Source organism: Hypanus sabinus, chromosome 18, assembly GCF_030144855.1.
Source record: "Hypanus sabinus isolate sHypSab1 chromosome 18, sHypSab1.hap1, whole genome shotgun sequence".
NCBI lineage: Eukaryota > Metazoa > Chordata > Chondrichthyes > Myliobatiformes > Dasyatidae > Hypanus > Hypanus sabinus.
In genome coordinates, this window is record NC_082723.1 from 60,917,522 (window position 1) to 60,942,389 (window position 24,868).

The 24,868-nt window shown below is 42.7% G+C and overlaps 1 protein-coding gene across 1 annotated transcript in view; it reads right to left on the minus strand.

The window, feature by feature from the left end:
- Window positions 1-24,868, minus strand: part of LOC132407258 (collagen alpha-1(V) chain-like) — a 202,960-nt gene that overhangs the window by 153,901 nt on the left and 24,191 nt on the right. The window contains exons 3-6 of the mRNA XM_059993518.1: window positions 23,291-23,398; window positions 14,801-14,854; window positions 13,566-13,619; window positions 8,366-8,410 (exon numbers count right to left, since the gene is read on the minus strand). Of these exons, the coding sequence (XP_059849501.1) occupies window positions 8,366-8,410; window positions 13,566-13,619; window positions 14,801-14,854; window positions 23,291-23,398 (261 nt within the window). The remainder of the gene's footprint in view (window positions 1-8,365; window positions 8,411-13,565; window positions 13,620-14,800; window positions 14,855-23,290; window positions 23,399-24,868) is intronic.

A 24,868-nucleotide genomic window follows, 5' to 3' on the forward strand; every position in this document is an offset into this window, starting at 1 on the left:
AAAAAATAAGTTACCTTAAACAGTCTCACTTCCCTGGCTATAGGTTGACTCATTACAGAGCCTGACGGCTGAGGGTATTTATTAATTGAAAGATACAATGAAATACAGTACCACAAAGAAAATTTTTCACATTTCATAAACTTTTTCTCATCTCTTCATTACAAATCCTTTGTCTTTAAACACTGTACAGATTAATTCCAGATTAAAGATACACCTTACTCCTCATTAGCCCATCCAAAATGTTCCACTTCTAGTTTGTTTCTGGATTTACATTTGATTGAATTCATAAGACTGAATCCATGTTCACAGTCAGCACTAGAAGCTTGAAATGTTCTAACGATGTCAACAAGAATTGTCAGTTCTTCAGATTCTTCGTTTCTAAGCATGTAGGTCAACATATCAGTGAACGTCTTAATTGAACCAACCTTAACTTTCTCTCGACAGACAAGTTTGAAACACATTATTGTTGAGGCAACACTCTTGTCGTAATTTGTAATAGTAGCTGAGTATGTTTTTATCAGTCATCCAAATCCAAAATTGGTTGCATTTACAATAGCAACAGGGTCAAAAGCTCACCATTTTCTTAACTCATCGTCAGGAAGTCTGTTATCCAAGTGATTACATACACGTTGAATGAATCGATTAATTGGCACAGTATCAACATCAGAATATACAAGCAGATCTTTCACTTTGTCACTCCAATAAACGGAATCGCCAAGGGAGATTTTAAGTAACTACAGTTTTTGTTTTGCTTTCATTGAAAGATCAAGAAAGTCATTTATTCAGATGGAATGTCCTGTAACTGAAACATTTACAATTTCTCTTGCGACAAATGCAAAATGTTTCAGTCATGCCCTGCTTTCATCTTGGATCTGCGGTTGGCTTGTTCAAGTTCTACATGTATCCGAAAAGACTTGTCTACAAGTGCCATCAAACCCCCTCACCCCAATTTTAAAGTTGTCTATCACATTCGTTTCCAGAATCAGAATCAAGTTTATAATTGACATATGATGCAACATTTGCAATATAGTGCAAAGACCTAAATTGTTTATAAATTAAAAATAAATGAACAGTGTAAAGAAAATTGAATAGCGAGGGTTCACGGACAGTTCAGAAATTTGATGGCAGAGGGAAAGAAGCTGTTCTTTAATTGCTGAGAGTGAGTCTTTAGTCTCCTCTACCTCCTTCCTGATGGTAGTAATGAGAAGAGAGAAAATTCTACATCTGTAGAACTTTGCAAGTGTTTGTGACGTACCAAATTCCCTCAAGCTCACAATGAAGTAAGGCCTCTGCTGTTCCTTCTTCATGATTGCATCAACGTGCTGGCCCCAGGACAGATTCTTGGGAATGTTGACACTCAGGAACTTAAAGCTGCTCACCTTTTCCGTCGCTGACTCCTCAGTGAGAGGCTGCTGTGTGTTCTCCAGTCTACCCTTTCCTGAAGTCCACAATCTATTCTTTGGTCTTGTTGATGCTGAGTGTGAAGTTGTTATCATGACCCCACTAAATCAGCTGAACTATCTCACTCCCCGACACCTCCTCTTTGTCATCTGATATTTTATCAACAACTATTGGTGTCACCTTTTTCTTCTTTTTTGTTTTTTGGTGGTTGGCACCCAGCTTGATGGTGCATTACCACCACCTTCTGCTCCGGAGCGTGGATCAGATGATAGACTCACACTCTAAATCCCTTCACCCATTCACACACACACACACGTACCCTAATCTACACTTTATCCTTCCTTCTTTGGCCATCCTACTACCCTATTCCTGCTTATCCATCATATCCTATAAAAAAAATCCCTGTATCCCTTAAGAAAGCTAAAAGTACCCTGACCTGTGCCCTTTCACCCATGTCCAGTAACTCTTTTAATGTGAATTCCTGCACTCCCAATTCCCTTAGATTAATTCTCATCATCTCTCTCTGTATCCCATACTTCCTGCAATTCAGAACTACATGTTCTACTGACTCCTCTTCCTGACATTCCTCACACAGTCCTGTCTGGCGTTTCCCTATCATTTTCAATGTTTGGTTTAGTGCACAGTGTCCCAGCCTTAACCTAGTCCACACAGTTTCCTCTCTTCTGTATCCACTGCCTACCCTAGTACCTGTAACATTCTTTTGTATTTGATATAAATGCCTCCCTTTCCCCTCTCTGTCCCATTTTTCTTGCCACATTTGGATGATTCAGTTGGTGTCAAATACAAATTTAAAAGGACGCCTTTTGAGATGTGCCTAGCCACACAGTCATGAGCGTAGAGGGAGTAGAATAGTGCTCTGCACAACCATCTTTGAGGTGCGCCCGTGTTGATTGTCGGTGAGGAGGAAATGTTATCACCAATCTTTACTGACTGTGGTCAAGTGAGAAAGCCAAGTATCCATTGCCAGAGGGAGGCACAGAGGTCCAGGTTTAACAGCTAAGGAATTAATACTGAGAAGATGATGGCATTGAATACCAAGCTGTAATTGCTAAACAGCAGCCTGACAGGTGTTTTGCCATTGACCGGGTGTTCCAAAGCCAAGAGGAGAGCATGTGAGATAGTTTTACTTAAGCAGAAATAAAGCATTACATCCTACTCTATCATCCCTTAGCTTTGCACCTCCTCAATTTTGAGACCATTAAGGTGATTCTGCTCTGTATGTAATTCAGTGTTTCAATTGCTACCAGAACTACACTTACAATGTGAAGTACAACTGAAGTAGATCACTGTTCAGCTTTATTCTCTTCTCTATTGCTCTAATAATTTGGTTGTAATGTTTATATACTTTTTTCACAAACCAAATTTGCTGAATTAATACTCTGAGGAACTGCATATTTAATACTCTATAAAAGAATTACCAAGGAATAAGGGAACTATTTCTTGTTTCTAAACAATCTCACATTGTGCAGTATTCAGTATAATTTGTCATTTCAATCTTACTTTACAAGCCTGCTAATAGCTTACAGTACTTCAGGGAAATCCTCTGCATTACGTGTACTGCCGCTCATCTTGGTTTCCTGCAAATGTCGGCACCTCACTGCTGTACTCCACAATGTCTGGAGAGGTACATTAAAAAAAGGTAGATTTTTCCAAAGTCAGCTACTGCAATGATGATCTATGTTATGTTCTAACCACTTGGTCATAATAGTGAGATTTGTAGGATTTGTTTATACAAAAGATATATGGAGGCTGAGGGATTCAAGGAAAATATACAAAAGGCACATCATAAAACCATGGGCCAGAGACAACTAGTTATGCACAGAACTACAGTCAAAGCTCTGCTGCTTTGTGCATCAAGTGCAATTTAGGCAGTAGAACAGGACTTGCATAGTTTATGCACTCAAAGGGCATTTCTTCCATTCCCTCTGGAGGCTATAATGTGAAAGAAGGGTTGTGTGGGAGAGAATTTTGGAGTGTCATTCAGGGAAAGAGGGCCTGCCATCTGTAGTTGGGGGATATATAAGGGTGCAGTGAAGAGTGCAACATTTGGAGGCACAATATGTCATGAGGGCGTATCTGGGGTTATGGAATATATCAAATATTAGATTCAACAGCAACCTGAATGTGGATTGTAGATTGAACTTAAAATGCAGCTCAGAACCATGGTCTTCTCAGAACTGCAGACTGGGGTCGATTGCAGACCAGAAAACACCCCATTGACCTGAGATGTCTGTATCTGCATGAATGCTGGCTTGAAGGTCTAGGTGTTTGAAAATTATATTATGTGGATTTCAAAGGAAGCACTATAACTGTAAAAATTGTCCTGCTGTTACCTTTGATCTTTAGCATATAAAAATGTCATGTGATGTTGGGTCAGGGAGTCTCTCTCCAGAGTGACTCCAAATCCTGTCAGCTTGTGTGCACCAATTATATAGTTTTATACCACCAGCTGTGTCTCTCTCCAGTGGCTTTCATTGACAGTTGCAACAAGGGCTACAACTCTAACCAAGATGCACTGACACACATTGCACATGTCTGTGAGGCCACATGCATTTGCAGGTTGCAAGTATAGAAGATGCAGAAAGCGAATTATGGACTTTGTGTTTCACGTGCTAATTCAGCAACTTTATAGAATGATTTTCCCAAAGAAATTCAGCAGCTGAGTGTAAATAAAGATGTACCAAAGTGATCTTTATGGAAAAAGAAAATAGTTGAAAATCCCGGCAATGAATTGGATATTTCAAAGGTTTTAAAGGTACATTTAATGCCAGAGAAATGTATAGAATATATATTCAGAAATGCTTTTTCTTCGCAAACATCCACAAAAACAGAGGTGCCCCAAAGAATGAATGACAGTTAAATGTTAGAACCCCAAAGCCCCCCCAACCCCCCCCCCATGCATAAGCAGCAGCAAAGCAATGATTCCACCCCCCCACCAGCAAAAAAAAGCATCGGCACCCTCCACCGAGCACTCAAGCGTACAGCAAGGCAACAGCAAAGACACAGACTTGCAGTTCCCTAAAGATTACTCGTTCACCTGGTATTTAACATACCACAGGCTCTCTCTCTCCCTGATAAGGGAAAAAGAGGTGTCACTGTTTCATAGCAAGAGGGAAAACATAACAAACAACTCACTGGTTTACGAGGTTTAGTTCAAAATATTTTAATATTAATGGTACTCAATGAATGGATGGCTGAATAACTGTGGCAGAACGGGTGAGATTCTGATAGATAAAAACAAGAGAGTATCTCAGATCGTACTGAACTCCAGTCACTTGATATGATGAAATAGGGCCTATTTCCACTCCACGTGAAGTATTCTGTGACTCTATGTTGATGAACAATGCTGGTCAATCGGAGCCCGGAGTTTGAAACTTGATGGCCATAGCTTGGAGACTGAGACTGGAGGCCGGGGTCCTGAAGGCCTGCCCTGGAGTTGAAGGATTGTTGGTGTGACTGGGTGGAAAGGGGCTTGTTTTGTTGTTGTTGTTGTTTTAGAGGAGTACAGCACTGAATCAGGCCCTTCAGCCCATCTAGTCCATGCTAAAACCATTTGAGCTGCCTACTCCCATTGACCTGCTCCGGGACCATAGCCCTCGGTACTCTACCATCCATGTACTCACCCGAACATCTCTTAACCATTGAAATCGAGCTTGCATGCACCACTTGTGTTGTTTGTTGTGCTCTGGGGAGCATTGTGGGGATGCCATGTTGGCGCTGGAATATATGGCAACACTAGCAAGTTGTCTCCAGCACAGTGCGAGATGTGTTGGTTGTCAACGCAAATGACACAAGTCATCGTATATTTCCGGGTACCTGGGATAAATAAACCTGACTCTGAACAGTAAATGAGCTGATGTATGGGGAAAGCTACAATCTAATCTCTGATTACCACCAAGCTGATAGAAGGCAGTCACAGTCTGAGGGGTTACTTTCAATTCAGTTCATAAAGTGCAGGCTTGTAATATAAACTCAGAAAAGCCACAAGGTTGGCTGGTCTGCAGAGATCTGTCCCAAATCTGGGTGCACTTTGGGGATTTTAAGATTTATTTCCCATTTCTTACACACTAAAAGAAGAAACAACAAGTCCAAATTAAGCCGTCTCTGAACATCAAGACCACATAGAGAGGTCCTTTGGAGTATGCAGGCCTCTCCTTCACATGTTCTACCAGTCTGATGTTCCCAGTACAATGTGGTAGTGTGCTGGGGCAATGGCAACAATACGGGTGATGCCAACAAGCTCAATAAACTGATTAGAAAGGCTGGCTCTGTTATAGAAATCAAACTGGACTCACCAGAGGCCGTGGTAGAACAAAGGACCTGACGTAAAATTCTGGCAACTGGACAATATTTCTCACCCTCTGCATGCCACCTTGGCTGAACAGAGGAGCACTTTTAGTAATAGACTAAGACAACTGCGCTGCTTCAAAGAGCGCTATATGAGTTCATTCTCACCCTCGGCTATTAGGCTCTATAATGAGTCAACCTATAGCCGGGGAAGTGATGACCCCCCCCCCCCTGTTCTGTGAGACCGCTTGTGGTAACTTATTTTTTATTCTTTCTTCTTATCCTCTAATGTTTATATCTGTGCACTTGTAATGCTCCTGTGACACTGCCATTTCCTTTGGGATCGAGAAAGTATCTATCTATCTATGCCAATCACAACTGCACATAAACTTGCTTCCACCCCACCTTCATCCCTCTCTGCACAACAAATGCCTATCTATGCATGTCCCCGGAACAGGGAAAGCTAATTGATCAACAAGTTCCACTGGAAAACGCACGCTTCTTCAAAACATTTGAATGCGTGTGGAGATCAGGGAACGAGCTCTGGTGTGAGGCTACATTGTACAATCAATCAGGAACCCCACACAGTCACTTACAGCATCTTCACCACTGAAACCTGAAATGATGCGTCCCTGACACACAAGCAGACTAACATAGCATCACTTCCCTTTTTAGTTACTGCTTTCCCAACGATGTACTTGAAACCAAATTGTCAGAAATTGGCAGAACATGTTATTTATGCAGTGTGTTAAATATAACTTTCTTTGTCTTCCTTGTATTCAGGCTACAAAGGCAACAGTGCTATTCTTGGTAAATTTCCACTGATATTAATTACAATACTCTCAAAACTTTGTTATTTATGAAACTGTTTCCCAGTACTCCAATTCATCAATTATACACTGAATGCATCTAATAGATGCCTAGGATGAATGTTTGATCTGCATATAGTACTCATGGTTTAATTATCCTTTTTAAAAAATAAAGGAAATACCAATATTTATTTCCATTTGTTCAGGAATCATCAGCATGATCTGTAACCGGAGGCACCAAGTAGGAAATGTGCTCATAAGTCAAAGTGTACTTTATTACTAATGAACATCTTTAATAAGCTTGTGCAGTATGTTCCTCAGAAGGGGTATTCATTCTGGATGCCCAATGTTATGAACAACCCAGCACTAGATAAAACAAAGTGGTTTTGAATAATGAGGAGTTGAAAGAATTCAATTAATTTAGCGGTACTAATGTCGAAGGGAATGACAAGTGTCATGCATGGATAGAGGTGGAGTTGGTGGGAGTGCAGTATAAAAGGAACCACCATGCTGTTTTACAGGGAATGGGCCCCTGCACACCGGCTGCAGTGACCAACTGAACATAGGAGACTGAAACAAACTTTGAGAGGGAGGCAAAAATACCACGTTATCATGGATCATTCCCTCGGCTGTCAGGAGCAGTCGGTTTTGCAAAGGAACACTTAAGGAAAAAAGCAGAGAAAATGCCAGGCTAAAAATTGTCCGATGCCTCCGATAACGTCTTAGACTGGTGAGGGGCGATGAGCTAATGTGTGTTTGGGGCTGGGAACTTCCACTGCAATATTCTATTGCACACAATATCCAAAGCATTATGCCTAATAGAATGGCCTCTACACAGCTAAGCACACACAAAGCTCTCTGCTCTGCTGGCACTGCCAATCACACTAGATATGGCAAGGCTTGTCATGAACTTATACAGCGTTGCGTTATGAAATAATACTCGTCCTTTGTGCACCCAAAAGAAGGAAACCGATGCCAAACAAGAAAAGATTGAATCTTGTTCAGAACCTACTAAAAATCTAGGCCAGCTGCAAAATAAATACTGTGAGTGCTTTGTAAATTATGAATTAAACACAGAGGGCATGAAATACCATCAATCACAGCAATAGATGATTGCATCACTGCCTGGTATGGAGTTTCCAATGCACAGGACCTCAAGAAGCTGTAGTACGTTGTAGACTCAAACAGCTCCACCAAGGGCACAAACTACTCCACCATCGAGGACATCTTCAAGAGGTGGTACCTCAAGAAGGCAATATTTATCATAAAAGACTCTCATCATCTGGGACATGCCCTCTTCTTGTTATTACAACCAGGGAGCCTGAATACTCATTCTAGCTATTTTAAGAACAGCTTCTTCCCCTCTGCCATCAGATTTCCTAGCAGAACTCATTATTAGCCTTTTGCACCATTTATTTCTGTAATCTATAGATATTTTTTATACTTTTCACTGTACTGTTGCCACAAAACAACAAATTTCATGAGTTTTTTTTCTTTTTTGAGTTCCGCTCCGTGCCTTATGGTGCATCGGGCGGCAATCTTGTCGTTTCTTTAGCAATGCTGTCTCCTTTTTTTTCACAAGGCCACGTTGCTAGCTGAACGCTCAAGCCAGCACAGTTGGGAAGCGTGCAAGGAGCCGGCTGGATTCGAACCTGAGACCGCCTGCCTCCGATGAGGATATCATTACACCACTGTCCGGCTAATTTCATGACATATGGTCACTGATAATAAACTTGATCCTGTTTCTAATGATTAGGATGGGAAGAGTTACCAATAGTTATTAACACGAGGCATTACTACCATTGCGTACAGGCAACAAAAAAAAACAAGCAGATCATATTACTTACAGGAACCCCAAAAGGCCCGGGAAGTCCAGTCTCACCTTGGTTACCCTGTCACAGAAAAGAAAATGAATAATCCCCACATACAATGGCAACCAAACAGTAATGTACAGATTGTTCTCTCTACGTGGACTACAAATGGCATGGAACGGATCAGCAATTGGAAGAATTCACAGTCAAAAGAGACAGGAAAATGGCTGAAAGAACAATCATACATTGTCCAATATAAGATTTGTTTGAATTTCCATAAAGTTATAAAGGTTTTAAGCATGATGTGCTTCAATATTTTCTTCAGCAGGATCGTTTGTTAAGATGTGTGCAAACTGATTAAACAACTTGTTTACAAGGACTCAGGAACATATTTACAGTGGAGCGCTAAACTCCAATAAACTCCAGGAGATACTTTGACAGCAAGCATAATAAAGCACCTTCTGAAAGCCTCAACGCCTAGATGTCAACGCCTGAAGCCAGCAGGTCCTGGATAAGGAGAGTAAATCAAGATGCAGTACAGTGACCAAGCACATTAAAGGAGCAGAGCAGTTAGTGTCTGAAGCTTGAGGCAAAGGTTCATAGATGACAAAGCCATGACCACAAGTAGGTTAACACCACATTATGACATGAATCACCCAGATGAATAGATGTTGCTTATCTGGAGCCTGTTCCTGTGGTCCAGACTCTTAACGTCTCTTATTGGTTTGAGTAGACGCCCTCACTACACTGGCTGAAATCCGGCTTTTTCTTCTCGACAGCTATGAGTGGATTGCAATGGTTTCCACAGATTGGCCCTGGATTTGGAGTAGATGGTGACCAGCTCCATAAATGGAAAGCACGTCCCCTCACTGAAGCCTGGGTGACCAGCTGCGCGCAGTGGGAGGGAGACAGAAGCAGAGACGGCTTGTTGGATCTCCCTCACTGATGGTTACACAACATGCTGCCACAAACTTGCTCAGAGAAATGAATTTTGTCAGTTTGCTCTCTGTCAGTCCCTGGCTGAGGACAGTATCTACAGAGTCATGGAGTTATACAGTGCAGAATACTTCCTGAACCTGCACTGACTCAACCCCCCAATTTAAATTAATCCCGCATTCCTGCCCCACCTCACTCAAGTACACACACTCAAGTCAGGCCGCATGTTCTTGGGATGTGGGTGGAGACCAGAGTAATCAGAGATAAACCAGGTACCATGGTAATGCAGAGGTTAGCCCGAAGCTATTATAGCTTGGGGTGTCAGAGTTCAGAGTTCAGTTCCAGCATCATCTATAAGCAAGTTTGTATGTTCCTTCTCTTGAGTGTGTGGGTTTCCTCCAGCTGCTCTGGTTTCCTCCCACAGTCCGAAGACATACCGGTTGGGCACTGTAAGTGGTCCTGTGATTAGGGTCAAATCGGGTGTTGCTGAGCAGCTCGGCTCAAAGGACCAGAAGGGGCAGTTCTGTGCTGTATCCGGATAAATAAAATTTAAAAAAATAAATAACCCTCGCGAGGAGGATGTGTGAACTCCACCCGGACAGCACCAGAGGTCAGGAGCTGACTGGAGCCACGAGCAGTGGCATTACTATCAAGCTATCAGGAAGTGAGAACATTTCATACTCCAAAATGTTGGAGGCAAAGCTCAGTGCTTATACAAACAGACCATTAAATCAGCCTCATTTCTCTTTTAAGTATTGTCCTACTTCATAACAGAGCCTGCTATTGCATTATAATTGTATTTTCCTTGGAGCCAAAAACACATCGATTGAATAAACATTTTTGTATCAACATTCTTTACCAACTCTGAACATAAAATACACAACACATAGACCGAAATGGAAGTACTCCCAATGGAGATGCAATACACATTCTGGAGCTTGATGTGTCAGGCTGGGAATGGTTGCCAAGGAATTCAATCACGATTAACAGTGGACGTTACCAGGGTGAGACAGGGCAGCAATCATTTTCACTTTGCATTGAGAAACCAGTGGCCAACTGAAACACTTCGCACAGAAGATCAAGTGCTGCTATTTCCCACACAGTACTTTGAAGCAGACCATGTTGTCAAAAGGTGAATTCTTGAGGAAATGAAGCTGCTGTATGTCATTCAGGCTCTTGCGATGACTGTGCCATTAAATAAGATCGTGGATCAGGTGATTAAGCTGGAGAGGGTGCAGGAACTGTTCACACAGATGGTGGCAGGTCTGAAGGTTTTGAGTTATAAGGAGAGAATGGATAGGTTGGGACTGTATTCCCTGGATTGAATGTGGCGTGACCTTACAGAGGAACATAGAATTGATGAGGAGCGTAGATAAGGAGAATGGTCACAGTCCCTTTTCCAGCACAGGCAAAACTAGTAGATGTAGGTTTAAGGAATGATGGGAAAGACTTAAAGAGGAACAGAGGGAACATTTTGTCAGAGGGTTGGTGAACATATGGAATGAGTTGAAAGAGGAACTAATAGAGGAGGATATAATTACAATACTTAGAAGTTACCCGGGCAGATACATGGTGAGGAAAAGGTTAAGGGGATGAGATGTGGGTCCAATGCTGGCAAATGGGATTAATTCAGGAACGCCCCTTGGCCAGCATGGATGAGTTGGGCCAAAGGGACAGTTTCTGTGCTGTTTATATTCATGAATCTATGGCTGATTTTTCACTTGACATTCTTCCCTGCACTATCCCAGGTATCCAAAAATCTAATGATTTCCTTCTGAATAAAGTCACAACTGAGCCTCTGCAGACTCCTGGGATGTAATTGCAGATGTTCCTCACCCTCCGGAAGAACAAATTTATTCCCATCTCAGTTCCGAACAGCCGATCCCTCCCTTTGAAAGTCTGACACATCTTCAGACACCTTGGCCAGAGGAAGTATCTCATCTGACTCCAGTCTTCAAGCCCCATAGAGTCTTGTTTGCTTCACTGAGGTCACCTCTTATTCTTCTAAAGTCTAGTCTAGAGAACATGGGTCCAGCCCTCTGACCTCTCCTCATAGGACCTCACCTCCATCCCAGGAACCAATCTGGCTAGCCTTTGCTGCCTTTCCTTTATCATAAGTACATCGTTCCTTGGGTAGGAAGAACAACCTGTCTGTAATATTTAAAACGCAGTATTACCAGGGCCTGAAATAGTTAATTTAAGGTGTCCTTACTCCAGAATCCTTCTGTTATATAGTCTGCCTGCCAAATTGCTTGCTATACCTGCAGTTTAAATTCCAGGATTCTTCACAAAGATGTCAGCCCCTCTGAATGCCAACATCATTCACATTCTACACTTTACCATTTTCTCACAAAAGTGCATGAGCTCACATCTTTCCACAGAACATGCCAAGTCCGGAAACACTCTCCTAGTCTCCCCATATCTCTCTGAAGTCACTTTGCATTCTGCTTATGTGTCACACTGACACTCAGTGAACAGAGATATGATGCATTTACTTCCCTCTCCCAGGTCATAAATATAGACTATAAATAGTTGTGGCCAGCACTCATCCCTTTCTATATCCCTTTCTTACTCACATCCTCCCAAATCTGACAGTAAGATGTTTATTTCTCCTGCCTGCTTTCAGTCCATTAACACATCGCTCATTAATAATTAAAATAGATTTCAAAATGCATCTGCTGGTAATCAACTTGCTGCCCAATCAGAAAATTGTGGATTCACAATTCAGGCCTGGAGTCCAGATGAAGGATCTCGACCTAAAATGCCAACTGTTTACTCACTTCCACTGGTGCTGCCCGGCCTGCTGAGTTCCTTCAGCATTGTGTGTGGTGTTGTTAATTGTGAACTCAAATTCCATTTCAAGGATACGTGCACAGAAAGCAGCTCTGACACCACAGTGCGGCAGGGAAAGGATTTTGACACTGACTTCAGAATGAGGCATAAGCTGAGGTCCCGTTTCTCTGCTTTGTGAAGGTGAATCTGAAAGAACTCGGGGAATGATTTCATTTTGTTTCCAAAAGAGTCACACTGCAGTCAGAGGGAACTTGTGACACAGTATTCCTGCACTTACTTTTTTTTAAACTAAGTAGACTTTCTTCATAATAAAAATATTTACAAGAATAAGTTGTTCAATGGCTTTTCGTTCTTTATGTTCATAGTCAAGGTTTCCCTATTCTATTGCACTTGGGCATTGCTAGGCCTCATGTGGCCCTCTGGGGTGGTTCACTGCTGCAATAATTATTGGGGGGCTTCCTTCCCCAACTCAGCCCCTCCCTCTCCAGGCGGTGAAGAACCCTACACTGTGGACCTTCCTCAATGAGCCCTTGTGGTAGCTCCACCTAGCTTCAGTGCATCCGTCAGCACGTACATCTACAGCCTGGAGTATGCCTGCTGGCAGCATTCCTCCACGGACATCTTGACATGCTGGCAGATCAACAGGTCTCGGGCAGACGAGAGAGTTTCCTGCGCCGAGCTGACGATCTGCCAGCAGCGCCTGATGTTTGTCTCCGTGTGTGTCCCTGGGAGCAGCCCCGGGATCGGGGAGTCCTCTGCCACGCAGCTGTTCAGGATGAACCGTGACACAAGCCCCTTCTTCTTTCTCCGCACCCTCGAAGCAAGCTCACAGTCTGCAAAGAGGTGGGTTACTGTCTCTTGCCCGCTACAGTCATCCCTCAGGCAAAGCCCTGTGGGGGAGTGATGCTCCAGGCCTGCAGGCAGGACTTGACTCACCCTCTCACCACCAGCCAGACAGGGTCCTGTTGCCTGCTGGTGAGGCCTGCCAGTCTAGACGGTCCAATCCCACTGTGTCCATTGAGTCCGTCTCCTGCAGTGTCTGCAGGATGTTCTATGCTGACCACTCCCTGACAGATTTGTGGTCCAAGGTGTATGTGCGGAAGAACTTTTCCACAAAGGACAGGGAGTGCAGCAACGTGTCAAGCAGTTCGTCTGTTGTGGATCTATTTGGGATAGTCTTGAAATGATGCGCTAGCGATTAACCCAACATCAGGCTTGGTACAGTGTGGTCTGATCAGACCACAAGCACTGAACCAGAGAGCCAACACCTTTGTACCTGCTGTTCTCCAGTGTCCAATCAGACTTCTTCCAGAGGGAATGGGAAATCTACCTCAGACTTGCCTGCCAGAATTTAGCAATGGTACAACTTCTTTCAGTTAATGTTAATTAGACAGCTAACTATGACTAATCCAATGGCTTTTCTTCAACGAGTTAATAAAGAAGTTTTGGACAATAAGGCAATGAGTTTTATGGAAAAGATGTGCCAAATCATCCAATCATACAATACCTTGGCTCCTTTCGCTCCTTTCTCACCAGCTGGTCCCAGCCATCCCCTAAAGCCCTGAAATAAATCAGCTCTGCATTATTTGCAAAAACAGGCAGAAAGTTGAGCCCGACAAAAGCGTGCGCAGTTTTGATTCAGTAATGAAAAACAGTTTCAGGCATTCCCTTAGAGTTACTCAGAGAGCCGCGCAGGAACGTTTGCTTGAGGAGGCGTCAGTTGCAGACTGCTCTGGGGCAGGATTTGCAGGAGAAGCACAGCCCTGACATGCACAGCTTGGGACACTCAGTCAGGTGACAATGGAGAGGGTGCAGAAGAGGTTCACAGGAATGATTCCGGGATTGAAGGGGCTATCACATGAGGAGTGATAGATGGTATGAGCCTGTACTCACTGGAATTTAGAAGAATACGGGGGGTGGGGGGAGCCTCATTGAAACCTATCAAATACTGTAAGGCCTAGACAGAGTGGATGTGGAGAGGATGCTTCCTATAGTGGGAGAATCTGGAACCTGCGGACATCTATTTGAGGAGAAACTTCTTTAGAAAGAGTGTGGTGAATCTGTGGGATTAGTTACCACAGGCAATTGTGAAGGTCAGGTCATTAGGTGTATTTAAGACGGAGGTTGATAGGTTCTTGATAAGTCAGGGCATGAAAGGCTATGGGGAGAAGGCAGGACAATAGGATTGAGAGGGGAATGGATCAGCCATGATGAAATGGTGAAGCAGACTCGATGGGCCAAATGGCCAGATTCTGCTCCTCTCTCTTACGGTCTTATGTGATGTCATTGATAGTAGAATAGTCCATTGATATTCACAGTCTGAACTTGCCTGTGGATATTCTTGACACCAACATTTACGGGCTTACCCAATGTCAGCTACAGGAAGGAAAAGCAGAAACAAGCACAACTTTGCTTTCTGTTTGTGACAGTCCCTCCCTCCCTAGATGAAGGGACGATCTTGCCAGTGTGAGAATGGAACTACTGTCAACTGCTGGTATGCATGAAATAAAAATTCATAAAAATAAATCCAAGGGCTTCAACATCATTTATAGGACCTGGCTTCCTTTGTGGATCGAGCTGCATAAGGGGGCTTAGGAATGAGGATGTGGCAGAGGATGGACGTTGAAGATTTGGTGAACTGAAGAACAATAATAATGTTTTCACTTTCCTAAGTATTAAAGTGGGCTGGAGTCAGTGTGCAGCCATCCTATCATACAGAAAGAACAGCCTATCAATAATTACCTGCTCCCCTTTCTCTCCGCGAGTCCCCTTCTCTCCTGGGTAGCCCTGCGGTCCCTATGAAAAGAACCAAGAGAACAGAAATGTTACCAGGTCTCTGCTTCCTACAACGTCATTGCCAACACACAAGCTCGGTGCGCGTGGGTTGTGTTTTGGACATTTTCAAATGCAAGACACTTTTATAAGAGCTTTGCGAAGATGCATTTACCACTGGTAAAAGTGTCAAGATGCAGAAGCACGAGGCTGCCCGCAATAATGGGATGATAATCAGGTAATCTGTTTGAATGTGGAAGTTTCAAACATAAACTCATTGGCCGCTTTATTAAGTACTGAGTGGATGTTTATTGTCTTTAATCCATCCGCCTCAAGGTTCAATGTGTTGTGCATTCAGAGATGCCCTTCTGCACAACACTGTATTTGAGTTACTCTCGCCTTCCTGGCAGTTTGAACCAAACCCGGCCATTTTTCTCTGACCTCTCTCAATAACAAGGTGTTATTGCCCTCAGAATTGCCGCTCACTGAATATTTTTCTTTTGCATCCTTCTCTGTAAATTCTAGAGACTGTTGTGCATGAAAGTCTCAGTTTCTATGGTACTCAAACTACCCCATCTGGCACCAACAAAATCATTCCACAGTCAAAGTCACTTAGATCACATTTTTTCTCCATTCTGATGTTTGGTTTGAACAGCAACTGAACCTCTTGACCATGTCTGCATGCTTTTATGCATGGAGTGGCTGCCATATGATTGGCTGATTAGATATTTGCATTAACGAGGAGGTGTACAATTAAGTAGCCACTGAGTTTAAACAGGAAGAAAACCATTTCCTCTTCTTTTTAACATGCTTAGAGACATTGTAGGTCAATTTAAAGCCTCAATTTAACAAAAGACAGCATATCAGACAGTGCAGTGCTCCATCAGGACTGCACCTGAGATCTGGCTGAATTGTGTCTTCAACTCTTCAACAAGCCTCCTCACCATGGAATATTAGATTCATGAGCTGGTGCCTTAAGAAGGTGACATCCATTGTTAATGACCCCCACCATCTGACTCATGCCCTCTTATCATTACTACAATCAGTGAGGAGGCTGAAAAGCCAGACTCAAAGTGTTAATCACTTTCCTTCTGCAAACAAACTTCTGAATGGTCCATGCACCCATGAATGCCACATTATTTGTCCTTTGCACTAGTAATTTTTATGTCTTGCACTCCTCCGCTGCCACAAAACAACAAATTTTGCACCTTACGACAGGGATAATAACCTGATTCTGATTTCCTCAGGGGGAGATCTGAACTGTGTTGCCGGGACTTGAGGAACTGAGTTACAGACAAGCACTGAAATTGTTAGGAATTCATTCCCTGGAGCATAGGAGAATGAAGGAAGATTTGATAGGTGTATACAAAATTATCAGATGTACAGTGTATATTGGGTAAATGCAAGCAGGTTCATTCCACAGAGGCTGGGTGAGACTAGAACAACAGGACCCAGGTTAAAGATGAAAGGCCATAAGGAGCGGAATTAGGCCATTTGGCCCATCGAGTCAGTTCTGCCGTTTCATCATGGCTGATCCAATTTTCCTCTTAGCTCTCATCTCTTGCCTTCTTACTTATCATGCCCTGGCCAGTCAAGAATCTATCAACCGCTACCTTAAATATACATAAAGCCTTGGCCTCCGCAGCTGCCAAAGAATTCCACAGATTTACCACTTTTGGGTTAAAGAATTTCCTCCCTCATCTCCATTCAGTTCTGAGTCTCTCTTTTCCTAGACTCCCCCACGATGGGAAACATCCTCTTCTCATCCACTCTATCAAGGCCTTTCACCATTCAATAGGTTCGAATAAGTTCACCTCGCATTCTTCTGAGTTCCACTCAACACAGGCCCAGAGCTGTCAAATGATCTTCCTACATATGACAAACCATTCAATCTTGAAATCGTTCTTGTGAACTTCCTTTGAACCCTCTCCAGTTTCAGGACCCATTTAACATGAAACACTTAAGGGGAATCTGTGGGGGTGGAGCGTGCCACCAGCGGAAGTGACCAACGTGGGTTTGATTACAAAACTTAAGAGGGGTTTTGGTAGGTACATGGATGGGAGGGGCATGGGAGGCTATGGTCCAAATGTGGGTTGATAGGACCTGGCAGAAGAATGGTTCGGCATGGATGAGATAGGATGTTCCTGTGCTATGAATACATCACCAAGTCAAAAAGTCACCTCAAAATGCTAGTACCACTCAGGAAATTTATTCCGGTATATTTTGCTCGTTTGTCAATATTATGCATTATTGGAAATGTTGGATTTCTGACAATGGGAATTTATTTTATTTAGCGATACAGAGCACGGTAGGCCCTTCTGCCTCTGCAACCCCGATTTAAAGGTAAGCTAATCACGGGACAATTTACAACGACAAATAACCTATTCAGTACGCCTTTGGACTGTGGGAGCAAACAGCAGCGCCCGGGGAAAGTCACACATGCCATGGAGCCGACTGAACTCTTGAAATCTGAGCTGGAATAGCATCACACTACCCTCTATGCCGCCGTGGAAGGTAGATAAGCACATGTCTCTTCATGAAAGCAAGAGCATTCCTACACTGACACATATTTTAAAAAGTTATTAGTTATTTTGCAAGTGGTGGGAATTCGGACTTTCCGGATGGTATAAAATTGGCCATATGTGGATATTTTTTCACAATCACATCCAATTCTGATTGGCTCAAATAGGTTTTTATAAATAAAATGGAAAAGCCAGGGACGCTGTGATGCATCTGCCTCAAAGATTGGGTAGGTCACAACTGGAGTTTTGTGACCTATAATGCCCACCACACATCAGGTGTTCATGCAGGATGGTGCAGAAAAGATGTACAAGAGAGGCTCCAGGTAAGAATCATTTCAGCTCCAAGGTAAAACTGAGATCAAGATTGCTGTTGGGGCAAAGAAGGTTGAGAGGAGATTTGACAGAGGTTGCAATTGGAATTGCAGTTGGTTTATTATTGCTGAGATACAGTGAAAAGCTTCTCTTGCATACGGCAGGTCAGATCATTACCGTGAAATGGGGTACCTCAAGCAAAATCAGTAACAGAATGCAGTATAAGGCACAACAGCCACAGAATAAGTGCAGTGCAGGAAGACAATAAGGTGCAAGATCTTAATGAGGTAGATTGTGAGGTCAAGAGTCCATCTTGTCATACTAGGGGACCATTAAGCAGTCATAGCAGAGGGATGGATGCCTGGTGGCCTGTGCTTTCAAACTTTTATATTTTCTGTCTGTTGGGAGAGTAGAAAAGAGAGAATGCCCAGGGTATTTGGGGTTCTTTATTAATCTGGCTGCTTTACTGAGGCACTGAGGTGTGTAGAGAGGATCCATGGGGGGAGGCTTGTTTCTGTGACATGCTGAGCTGTGTCCACAACTTTGCAGTCTTTGTGGTCTTGGTGAATTGTTGTCATACCAACATACTGACGTGGTATATCCAGACAGGATGCTTTCTATTGGGCATCGATAAAAATTGGTAAGGGTCGACGGGGATGTGTCAGATTTACTTGGCTTACTTAGTGACTGGCTTATTTAGAGGAACAAACGGAACCGTAACTATTTACAGTGCTGATGGTTCAAAGACCTTGGGTTAACAGATTTAACATGGTTGACCAAAGGGAAGATGTCAGGAAGAACTTCTATTATGCAGAGTGATTTCAAATGTCAACCTGTTGGAGAGATGGAAACAGCATTAATCAGACATTTCAAAGTGGACCTGCAATTTCTTGGGCTACAGGGCGAAAACAGGGAAGAGGGACTAATTGGATCATTCGGTAGAGAGCTAGCTGACTCTACAGTTCAGTGATTGAAACTAAGGAAGTATTTAAAACCAGGGTTGATTTATTACTGATCATCTTACACTATCTAAATATTAATGATGCTAGATATGAGTATGTAAAGATTCAATAGAGAAAGAAATACAACTAACATTATTGCACTAGTGCTCAGTTTTTACCCCCTTCCCTTACAGCCTTGCAAATTATTCTATCAAGATCTTAATAATTAGATAGTTGTGCTGGTGAGTCTCAAGCATCAGAACCTGAAGGTTTACAGGCTGATGTAAATTATTGCCTAAGGCAGAAAGAGCATTCAGTCTTCTCAACAAGACTTACATTTTACCTTAATCAGACTGGGCACCAGCAAAGCGCTCAGCTCTCCACAGTGGGAGGCTGATTCGTTAGACGTTCGTTCATCCCCGAGATGAGTCAATACACAGTAATGTAGCTCAGCCAATCATTCCACCCTCCACTAATGTACTTTATTGGAAACACTTCTACAAAATAGTTCTGTAAAAATTACATGGAGTATTTTCACTGTTCAAATTTGATTCCACTTTCTGAATGCAAAAGAACGTAGACTACAACGACAGCATCAACGTTGACTGAAATCTGGAGCTCCGACAGCAAACTGACAAATTTTAATCAATTAACCAAATGTTTCTTTTGCACTCTGGAATAATTTTGAATACTGTGGCTTTAATGCTGCAGTCAATATTAAATAATGAATAGAAACCTGATCATACACCATCAAGATCAAATACATTGAATTTTAGCTATTATTTTCAGGCATTATGCAGTAGATCTGCCAGTATTCCATATAAATCCACCTTCTTTTCACAATTATGCTTGATTGAACAACACAACACTTCAGCCCACAATATTGTACTGAACTAAAATGGTAATTAAATACGTAATAGAATTAATTTTTCCTGCCTATGAAATGTCCATATTCTCCCATTCTCTGCACAATTGTGTACCTACCTAAAAGTCTCTTGCATACCTCTTTCATAGCCTCCACCTCCTCTGGCAGCACATTCCATGTATCGACCACTTTGTATTTTCCTTTGAAATTACCCCCTCACTTTAAGTCTATCATGTCTAGTATTAGACATCTTCAATGCCCCCGCATCCTCCCCATATAAGGTAGCAGAACAGAATGTACTACTCTGGATGTGGCCTAACCAAGATTTTATAAAACTGCAGCATCACTTCCTGACTCTTAAACTCAGTGCCTCAAAAGATACAGGCAGCATGTCATACACCTCACCAACCTGTACAGCCACTCTCCGAGAGTTATGGACTTGGACCCCATTAACAATATACTGGCCCTTTACGTTTGATCTTACAAAGTGCATTTGGCCAAGCTAAACTCTATCCTGACATTTATCTGTCTCTAACTACAACTGATCAATATCCCATTGTATCCTTTGATCTGCTGTTATAACTGGGTAGAGGGAGGTTTTCTCGATTTCCAATAGGAACTCGTTTACATCTTAACATTCAACTCAGAGGCCTGTGATTGCTGGCATGCTAAGGGATTGGTGCTGGGTCCCTTGTTTGTCACCTGCATTAACAAGCTGAACGATAATGCAGATGGAATGGTCAATACCGTTGTGGATGATACAATAACTGGTAGTGTGGCGGACAGTGATGAAGGTTGTTTAAGGTTACAACAGGATCTAGATCAACTGGGAACGTGAGCAAAGGAATGGGAGATGGAATTTAACTCAGGCAAGTATGAAATGATTGATTCTGGTAAGTTAAAGCAGGGCAGGGCATGCAGGGAATGGCAGTGCCTTGGGGATTGTTGTAGAACAGAAAGACCTTGATGTACAAGCAAATAGTTTCCTGAGAGTGGCAACACAGACAGATGATGGGGTAAAGAAAATGCATAGCATGCTTGCCTTCATGAGATGGAGTGTTCAGTTTAGAAATCATCTTACAATTGTAGAAGACACTCTTAAGGCCACACCTGAGATACTGTGTGCAGTACTGGTCACTATAACATAGAGTCATAGATGTCATAGAATCATACAACACAGAAACGGGTCATTTAGCCCAACTTGTCCAGACTGACCAGTGGGCACCTTTCTATATTAATCTCATCTCCCAGTACTTGGTCCACAGATCTCTACATCTAGGAGGTTTGTTGTTTTATAGACTCCTTCTTAAATCTACTCAGTAACCCAGCTTTATTACTCTCTCTGAAAGATCATAACAGGTACTTACCTCTCTTTGGGTGAAGAATCTCAAACCATGCCCCCCTCCCTGTGGATAGTGTCAAGCTACTAGAATGCCATTGACCTGGGTTCATAAGGCCATAAGACATGGGAGCAGAATTAGGCCATTTGGCCCATTGAGTCTGCTCTGCTATTTGATCATGGTTGATTTATTCTCCCTCTTAACTCCATTCTCCTGCCTTCTCCTTGTAATCTTTGATGTCAGTGAAAGAATAAATGATTATTGATCTGATAGCACCAGAGTTCCTAGTACTTTTTCCATTATGACCCTTAAAGTTATAAAAATATGAAACTACCCTATTCTTCTGGTGTTGCTAAAATTTTGCACATAGTCAGCCACAAAATCAGTCCAGTCTAGCTGGGCAAAGGGTCAACAAAAAGGTTAATAAACTAAGTAACTAACTTGCATTTTTCTCATTTAACCTTGTAACCTAATTAACTTTTTTTAACCCAATGTCCTAAGCTTAGACTTACAGCAGACAGCCTTTCATAATCAGGATGCAGCACTGAGTGTAGAACAGAGGAAATTCATTCATATGACTTAGTTGCTGTCTGTTCTATGATTAAACATACCTTCTGCTTCAGACGTACCTATTTGCTCCTGTGTTTTTTTTTGTGTGGTTAAGACTAAGACTACGAAAATTTTGTTTCTGTACTGGATAAAAGAAGGAACTTTCCACTACTTAGTTGGAGTCCAGGATGCAGATTGTGAGGCGAATTCTCCGTGATATATCTCATAAATAAAGTGAGCTTTATTCTAGTCTTCTCAGAGACCCTATTTATGTTTGTACTTGTCTGATCAAGTTAGTTACTCATCAAGAATTTATCAACCTCTGCTTTAAATATACCCAATGACTTGGCCTCCACAGTCATCTGTGGCATTGAATTCGATACATCACCCTCTGGATGAAGCACTTCCTCGTCACCTCTGTTTGAAAGGGAAATCCTGAGTCTGTGCCTTCTGTTTCTACAGGGAGTACAGAATGTAATTAAGCCAGAGAAAGTGCAGAAAAGAACTGATAAGGAAGTTGGCAGAGAGCTTGAGCTATAAGCAGAGACTGGATGGGCTGGGACTGCTTACTCTGGAATGAAGAAGACTGAAGAGTGAAGAAGACAAAGCTTTATAAAATAGTGAGGGAGATAGATATGGTGGAAGTTCACAGTCTTTTTCCAGGGAGGGAGAGTCTAAAACCAGAGAGCATAGGTTCTAGAGCAGCACAGTAATCCAATTGCTAGCGCATTGTTTTAGAATGCCATTGATCACTGACCAGGGTTCAGGTTCCACCACTTCCTGGCGGGAGCTTGTACCCTCTCCCCATACCGTGTGGATTTCCTCCAGATGCTCCAGTTCCCTCCCCTATTCCAAAGATGTATGGCTAGGGCTAGTGAGTTGTGACACCAGAAGTGTGGTGACACTCGTGGCCTGCCTTGCGCAATCCTCACTGATCTGCTCTGATGCAAACGAAAGCATTTCACTTCATAAGATCGTGTGGATAGTCAGAGGCTTTTTCCCAGGGCTGAAGTGGCTGCCACAAGAGGACACAGGTTTAAGGTGCTGAGGAGTAGGTACAGATGTGATGTCAGGGGTAAGTTTTTTATTCAGAGAGCGGTGAGTGTGTGGAATGGGCTGCCGGCAACGGTGGTGGAGGCAGATATGATAGCATCTTTTAAGAGACTTTTGGATAGGTACACGGAGCTTAGAAAAATAAAGGGCTATAGGAAAGCCTAGTAATTTCTATGTAGGGACATGTTAGGCACAACTTGAAGGGCCTATATTGTGCTGTAGGTTTTCTAAATGTTTTGATGTTTCAGAATACAGTATGTGCGACAAATAAAGCTAATCTTTAATCTTTAAGGTCAAAGGGATATGATTTAACAGAGACCTGAGGGGTAGATAGAAAGGGTGGTGGGTTATGGCAGGTATCATTACAACAGTTGAAAGATAATTGGACAGGTTCATGGATAGAAACGATTTAGAGGGATATGGGCCAACGAGGCAAATAAGACTATCACAGAAAGGCAGTGTGGACAAGCTAGACTGAAGGACACGGTTCTTTACTGTGTAATTTAGTGACTCTGTGACTTAAGTTTAAAATCAGTGCAAAACAAATACCAGTTTCTACTGATGCAAAATGAACACCACGTTAAATTGCCATAGCCAAATCAATTCCCTTCACACTGACACCTTTGATTGTGTGTGTGCAAACTTTACTGCATGATTCAGTTATAAATCCTGATGTTAATACTTCTCACAAACAATGAAAACAGCAGCAGTTCAATCACAGCAGCACATTACAACGCAATGAGAAGGTGTCCAGTTGCATTATTCAAATGAGTATTACGGATAGATGCACGGAGGTTATAAAGGTTGGTAAGCAGCTGCCTGTTGAGAGATAATATCACTGAATAGGGCAGCTCAGGAGAAGCCAGCCTGAACTATACCTGTTCTCCGGGAATTCCAGGCGGACCGCGAGGACCAGCTTCACCAGCGATACCACTTGACCCTTTTAGACCTGGTGGGCCAGGGAACCCTCTCGGCCCTTCAGCTCCCTAAAAAGAACAAAAGGAAGAAGCAACGTAAGTGGTTATGGTTATTTTTACACCTGAAGCACAACTATTTCTGTCTGAGTGTGGCTTTCATCCATGATGCGACGTTTAACAACAGAAGAACTTCAAGCCTTTCATAACCTCACTGCACTGATTTCCATCAGAGAGTGGTAACAGATACTGTGGCCATCTATGTCAGCAATGAACATAGAAACGTACAGCACAAGAACAGGCCTATCAGCCCACAATGCCTGCACTGAGCAGGATGCTAAATTGAACTAATCCCTTTTGCCTGAGCATGCATGGTGTCGCCACCAAACAAGAACCAGTCCACCTCAGCACAATTCAAATCAAGGTTGGGGACTTCTATCAGGCTTGCTTGAAGAAGTCCAATTTCCATCAGCGTCAACATGGCTCACTATTGCAGGAAGGCAGCCTCCATCATCTTGGACCCCCATTGAACAGGACATGCTCTCTTCTTGCTGCTGCCATCAGGAAGAAGGTACAGGAGCCTAGGGCCCACACAATCAGATTCAGGAATAGTTATTACCCCTCAACTGTCCATCAGGCTCTTGAACCAGTGGGGATAAATTCACTTGCCCCATCGCTGAACTGTTCCCGCAACTAAATGGAGTCATTACCAAGGATGCTTCGTCTCACATTCTTGATATTTATTGTTTATTTATTTACTATTATTATTTCTTTTTTTCTTTTAGTATTTGCACAGTTTGTTGTCTTTTGCACATTGGTTGCTTGTCCGTCCTATGGGGTGCAATCTTTCATTGACTCTGTTGTGTTTCTTACATATTTTTATTAATGAGTTACAGTGCAGAATAGGCCCTTCTGGCCCTTTGAGCTGTATTGCCCAGTAGTCTGCCGATTTAATCCTAGCCTAATCACAGGCTAGTCTTCAGCAGCTAACCAGAAAAGGCAACCTTTATTCCCAATCTTTGCCTCCTACCAGTCAGTCAATCTTCTATTCATACTAGCATCTTATCTGTAATACCATGGGCTCTGATCTTGTTAAGCAAACTCATATGCAGCTCCTTGTCGTCAGCCTTCTGAAAACATCTACCACTAACTCTCCTTAACTAACTATCCTGTCCATTATTTCCTCAAAGTAATGTCAGGCAACAGTTCCCCTCAAGGAAATCATGCTAACTTTGGCTTATTTTATCATGTGCTCCTATGTACCCCGAAACTTCATCCTTACTAATGGACTCAAACATATTTCCAACCACTGAGGTCCGGCTAACTGGCCTATAATTTCCTTTCTTCTACCTCCCTCCCTTCCTAAAGAATGGAGTGACATTTGCAATTTTCCCATCCTCTGGAATCATTCCAGAATCTAGTTATTCTTGAAAGAACGTTTCTAATACCTCCACAGTCTCTTCAGCCACACCTTTTAGAACCCTGGGGTGTATTCCACCTGGTCCAGGTGACCTACCTACCTTCAGACCTTTCAGCTTTCCA